The sequence below is a fragment of the Magnolia sinica genome, chromosome 2 (genome assembly GCF_029962835.1).
Source record: "Magnolia sinica isolate HGM2019 chromosome 2, MsV1, whole genome shotgun sequence".
Lineage (NCBI taxonomy): Eukaryota > Viridiplantae > Streptophyta > Magnoliopsida > Magnoliales > Magnoliaceae > Magnolia > Magnolia sinica.
The window spans coordinates 125,118,514-125,124,969 of NC_080574.1; the positions used below are offsets into that span (position 1 = coordinate 125,118,514).

Consider the following 6,456-nt stretch of genomic DNA (forward strand, 5'->3'; position numbering starts at 1 on the left):
CAGAACAGTCATCATTAAAACTGAACTTGATGCAAAATAAAGGTAAAAATGGTTCTGGTATACTACCTCCGTTCTGCCCAGGCTTAACTTTCCAGAAGATCTAATTTCAGTACTCTTACTCCTGTATTCAAGGTGCAAACCAACTCAGAAAGAGAAGCAAGACAATACTGTGTAAAATAAATTAAAGAGATAATAATCAACAGTGTTGTTAGCTTGACCAAACTCTATCAACAGAGACCAAGCACAAAAGATCAAATGAAAAATGAAATGCGCAAAGAACGAACATCTCATATTGTAAGGGAAAAAAGAACTCCATACCTGTCTAGTTAAGAAGAAAAAATCTTCCCCAGTACTTATCACTAAAATGAAGGACAAATGAGTATTGACTAGAACAAAAACTTCCATTTTATTCTTAATGAATGACCTCTTGGTTTATTCAACTGAAACATTTATGAATATTAAATAATCTACATTGCTCCGTTGGAACCCTCCCTCTACTAAAGCACCAATTAACTCCAAAATCAGGTGTTAGGTAATTACTTTAGCCCAAAGATTGCCGTCTTCAATTGTTAAAGAATCACATTCCCCCACAAAAATGTAAATCCAGGGAGAGGGACCAAGAGACATCTGGCAAGGGATGTCCATCCTAGAAGGCATTTTTGCTGTCCAACTGATACAAGATCTAGCTTTCTTGTGACAAACTAGGGCGATGCTGCCATAGAGCCTCACCACAATTCAAATGTCTTCTGGCAGTTGTCTATAAAGACCGTTAGGCAACCAACCAAGCCTCTCTTAATCGAGCACTCAGCTTCTACCCCCAACCGAAAATTCCTTCCGGCAATATGACCAGCTCCCATGCATTGTTCTTTTCTAGTTTCCATCTCTTCCACTGTTGCTTTCTTCAAGCATGATGAATCATAGGTGCTTTTGATTTCTTGAGAATGCTTGTCTACGAAAGAATTTACACAAAAAGCAGGATGAGCAAAGGCTGTGATGGGTGAAATATAGAAAGATCATTTTCCTTTCCTAGAGGCAATTGGAATATCTAAATTTAAGTTAACGGGACCTTCATGCTACATCTACCTAAATGGAAGGAGATGGCCTGAGAGGTAGAGAAATAGAAACATGAGAGATGAAAGAAGTGCATAAGGTAGGAAAGATCCACTTATGGCACAGTTCTTTGAATTGTACCTCTCTTCCATCTCACATACATTCCAATCCAGTTTATATGTTGTTGGTCTCTCTCATTGAATTGATTTTCATCATTAGACTGTAAAAGATTGATGCTTGAGATGACATCTTGAAGCATATGCAAGACAAACTCTCCTCTTGAGGGTATCCATGCTCCCCTAAAGAAAGGATGGGTGACATGGGTCAACAAGAGTTCCATCTAATGAAAAAGTGCATCCTCAGTTCTTCAAAACTGATTTCGATATGCACAACTGGAGAACTGATGCATTTGAAACTCTTCCGAGAGTTGAGAGTAATGGAGGAACACTCTTTACAGCTATAATACCAGGATCCTTCAAATCCTTGTGGACGCCTATGTTGGATGGGACATGGCATGCATATGAGCATGACATCCATGTAGGATATGGCCCAATCATTCTCAAAAATAAATAAATAAATAATTAATTAATTAATTTGTTAAGAAGTAATTAAAACTATAGTGCATGTTCTCAAAATACTTCAAATGTGTACAAAAAATAACGAAAAAAAGGCTCAAATATCATATATAGCCATCCTCCTATCCTTAGATTTGAGGGTCAAGCAAGTCTGAAACCTAGATCGGTATCCCGACTCAGCACCCCTACCCAGATTTACAGATCGCTTTGGCGTTAACAGGTACTAAATTCTTTCTATTATTCATGAATTAAATAGCCATAGAGTGCAGATGTAAGGTTTGAAAAAGAAAATTGTGGTGAAAAATGGCCGAGAATGAAGCTGGCCTCGTGAGTATTTATTGAATGATTCCACATGATAAATACAGAGAAGGAAGGCCACATTGGCAATCTTCATGGCCAATATTAAAAAGAAAGTCCTGACTCCAAATCAGTGAGTTACAGTTTGTGGGGAAGAGGAGGCACTGGGAATTTGATCTATAAATTGTGAACACATGGTTGTTCATGGGGTATGGGCCCTTTTCTTTGATAAATAATGAGTAATCCCAATGTAAACTACCAAAACATAAGGACATTATGGACAAGCTGCCAAAGTTGGATATTTTGATCAGTCATGATCGCAAGTCACATGCTTCTTTAGTTTCACATAGGAATTTAAGGATCCTCAATCCCAGGTTTTGCAACTACCCAGGTTGTCAGTTCTAACAAGTAGGGTATATTGTTCCGCAATCCAGACCATTTGTCTGTTGCATCCCACCATGGATAGGCCATGCCCCAAAAATCTCCGATTGGAAGATACTACCTAGCCACCAATCTTGGGATTGTTTGAATTGCTGTATTTCTATTCTTAACTGTTTATGCGTGGGACACAAACTAATAGGTTACGATGGTCCTAGTGAGGAGATTTCAGAGCAGAGTCCATGCAATGTGAATCACAGCAGCGAACCATGGGCCACACTTGTCGGAACTAAACAACATCCTGGCAAAAGCCTCCTGTCGAGGATCCTATAAGTCCTGATTTTCACTTAGTAAAGAAAACATTTGACAAATAGATAAATGAACAGGCAAAGAAGATCAGATCTTCCAATTGGAACTCCACACAACAAAGGGACTTACACAATGGATATTGGCTTGATTGCACTGTACAAAGTCTCAATTACTCCGGAAACTCCACCTCGAATCTTCAAACATCAAATGCAACCATGATTTGAAACAAGAAAATATGAATATAATAAGAAAAGTGGGTTTTCTAACTTGTGCGCAGCATCACAAATACCTTTGGGGATGCCCAAAGATCGGACTGTGGCCCACTGATACAGACCATTCATCAAGTGGGTCACCACTGTCAATGGCCAGTCCCTGAAATTTTCATGAATTGGACAATCCTACTTTTCTAATTGGCGGACTTTTAACACTCAATAGTGGGGTTGCCAGTATTCTTTTCTACCGTCACTAATTGAAAGTCAGAATCACCCAATGGACAGTGTGTTTTCTGCCATGGCCCAATAATGAAGGGGCCAAAATGTCCATACTTTGATGCACCATACAGGATAATTTAAATCTGTCATGATCTAACCTGCACATTAAGCACATCAATTTAATAATCCAGTGTGGTGCACTCAAAATGGAAAAGACGAACAACAGTCAACTATCCTGACTAGACACCACATGGATCCTACTGAAAGAGAAAAACAAATAAGGGGTTGTTTGGATGCCTGTAAAATCTGCAACTGGTAAATCAATTATAAGGCTTGTTTAGGCTTGTTTGGATGCTGAAATTTCCTGTAAATGCTTTACAGGCAGTAAATCTCTCTCTCTCTCTCGTTTGGATGGTGAAATTTCCTGCAAATGCTTTATGGGCAGTAAATCTCTCTCTCTCTCTCTCTCTCTCTCTCTCTCTCTCTCTCTCACCCACCAGCACAGCTCCTGCCACCTACATGTATGCTCGTCTCTGACTTTTCTTTCTTTTTTTTCTTTTCTGGGACATGGAGAATTGGTGGGGGATGGGCTTGGGCCCCGCCGAATCCTATACAACACCCGTTTCGCGCAGTGCACAAAACACCCGAGATTGTGGGGCCCACTATGTTATATATGCAAAATCCACTCTGTCCAGGCCTAACCTTGCATGTTAAGTCCTAAGACCAAAAATCAGCTAGATCCACAACTCAAATGGGCCACACGACATGGAACAATGGGGATGGGATGCAAAACATTGGTTTCTACATGGGGCCACCATAGTTCTATGTTACATCCACTAACTCCGTCTGTTTTTTGTCTCATGTCCTAAAATGAGTTGGCCAAACTGATGGATGGAGTGATGTCACAAGGACATCATGATGGGCCAAACAAAGTTGTTGGTTATGTGGCCTCCTTGTAATAGGGGGCGGCATGATGCTTAATGCCGTGCTGCTTTGATTGCTCTTCTTGTATGCTATATGATCTAAAAGAATTTGATGGATAGACGTCCTCAACCATCTGATTGGTGCGGACCATCTACTCTTGTGGTCCAATAGTTGTGCTATATTCAAGGCCACTTTGACCACAACTCATAAAAGGGCATTTAAATTAGTGGGCCGACCTAATGCTTGGTTTAGCATAAGGATAGGCCCTGAGCTTTATTGAGATGGGCTCAACCCAATAATCTATCTTAAACGAAACCCTTATATGTCATTTGAAGATTTTATAAGGTTTTACCTCTCCAAGCTCTGTCAGTCATGAATACCCAATTCCAGCTTTAAACAATTTACAGGCTATCCATCCAAACACGAACAACTATTTACCTGTAAACAAATTAAAGCTTAAAGCCAAACATGACAGGATGTAAACAATTTATGCCTGCAATTCATTTACCACTTACAGATTTTACAGGCATCTAAACAACCCCTAAATAAATAAAACAGGCAGGCAGCGCACAAACGGACGGCAGGAAAGAATCTGGCAACGGTCAGCGTGAATGCCCTAGCTATCAGACAGATAGGATTGTCTGATCTCCTCAATTTGCGGATGGCAATCCACCCACATAGGACACACACGATGAACGGTCCAGATCATGGACCGTATCACCACGTCTGAGTTCCGGCACACATACCTGTAAATTAACAGTTCCGTTGGCGGTAATGCGAACCCCTTGGTGGGATATGGAAGAAGGTAGCGTTGCAATGATTTTGCCTTCGATGGGTTCCTGAGATGTATACACGGAACTAATGGTGCATAGGAAGAGAGAGAGAGAGAGAGAGAGAGAGAGAGAGAGAGAGAGATGAGTACTTACGCTGGCGCGGTAGACACGAGTTGCACGGGAAAGTTTCAGCTCTATCGACATGATGATGGTGGTGATGGGGATGAGCTGCAGAAGAGCTCTCTGGTATTCCTCTGTTTGATCGGGGAGGATTCAAATGACGGGGAATTATTAAGGGTTCTCTTCATCAGCAAATGTACGGCTTCGGGCATGTGAGGCCCATCATTCAGTGATCGACACCGTTCATCTGATCGACCTCTTCGTGGATGAGGGATATTGTGGAAATCTCCCATGATGGAGCATGCTGGCCGTTATTTGTTGGCAGCCTGCAAATAGACGGCTAAGATTAAAAAGGTTAACAAGACAGTGATCTAGATTCGACCCGACATATTCGGCACCCAGATGGATGGCGGGAGCGGATTGCCTGTAACGCCGGTCACAGAGATATCTTTGCCCGGCGCTACGTGGGCCCATACATATGTTCGTAACAAATCTACTCAGTCCATCTGTTTTGAAAGACCCAAGTAGGATGTGATTTTAAAAATCAGGGAGAACCAAAACTCATTTAGTCCATAGCACACGACACAGTGGAGATTGAACGCTTGCCAGTGACAAAAGTTTTGTATAAGGATGATATTTGTTCTTATAGTTTATCTGAGTGGTAATAATTCTGTGAACCGTTTGGATGGCATATTAACATCGTGGTCAGCTACAAGAAGGTTTCAACGGTAAAAGTTGTTATTCCCGCATTTTTTTCCTGGTGTGACACACTCAGAGTTTTGGATCTTTTAGAACCTGTTGTCTTTCAAAAGATGGACAAAGTAGATTTATCACGTTCATTTATGTGGACCCACACATACGAGGGCACGGAGATAACTATGTGCAGGCAAACCTCTCTCTGGTATGGAAACCTCACTTTTGATATATTGCTTATGTACCTATCCGTGGTAAACTTTATCTAACATGGGGAACGATTTGATATGCAAAAAATGAGAAATTTCCCTCCGGTGAGTGAATTCACTTATGACCGACCAGCCTACCTATGCTGTACAGATGTACTTTTTTCTTAAAACAAAAATACCTTTATTGTTTTAGGTTATATTAATTTCATTTAATTATACCTAAAAACTCATCTTTTCTTCCTAAATATTCAGTTGTTGCCGTTTTACATTTGCAATCTTTCTTATGATTTTGTTCATTGTTTCAAACCGGTCACATTGATTAACTTGGAATCCTCCGATTTCTATCCATAAGGGTTTTTTGCAATCTTTCTCGATGTTTTATTTTGAACTCATATTTCACTTCAATGCACTTTTCTTTTTATTCTTGAACTCATGTTTAACTAGAATGACGGTAATGGGAAGTAAGAATGAAGAATTAATGTATTTTTCTGCCGTGAAATTGACTAGTGAAAATTCACACACTGTTTGGTCAAATTCACCTATACAAGAGTACAGGTAAATATTAACCAAGTATAGATGTTGAGACAGTTTTTAACCATCGTAAATTCATTAAGTATGTGAAATTTGACTCAGTATAAATGTTGAGGCAGTTTTTAGCCATCGTAAATTGACTGAGTACACGTGAAATTTCATTGAG

General features: G+C 40.2%; 1 protein-coding gene across 1 annotated transcript in view; it reads right to left on the bottom strand.

Moving 5' to 3' along the window:
- Positions 1–5,154, bottom strand: part of LOC131237553 (uncharacterized) — a 30,305-nt gene extending 25,151 nt beyond the window's left edge. Inside the window, exons 1-4 of the mRNA XM_058235376.1 lie at positions 4,891–5,154; positions 4,711–4,803; positions 2,739–2,803; positions 67–121 (exon numbers count right to left, since the gene is read on the bottom strand). Of these exons, the coding sequence (XP_058091359.1) occupies positions 67–121; positions 2,739–2,803; positions 4,711–4,803; positions 4,891–4,941 (264 nt within the window). The 5' untranslated portion in view covers positions 4,942–5,154. The remainder of the gene's footprint in view (positions 1–66; positions 122–2,738; positions 2,804–4,710; positions 4,804–4,890) is intronic.
- Positions 5,155–6,456: the final 1,302 nt, after the last annotated feature.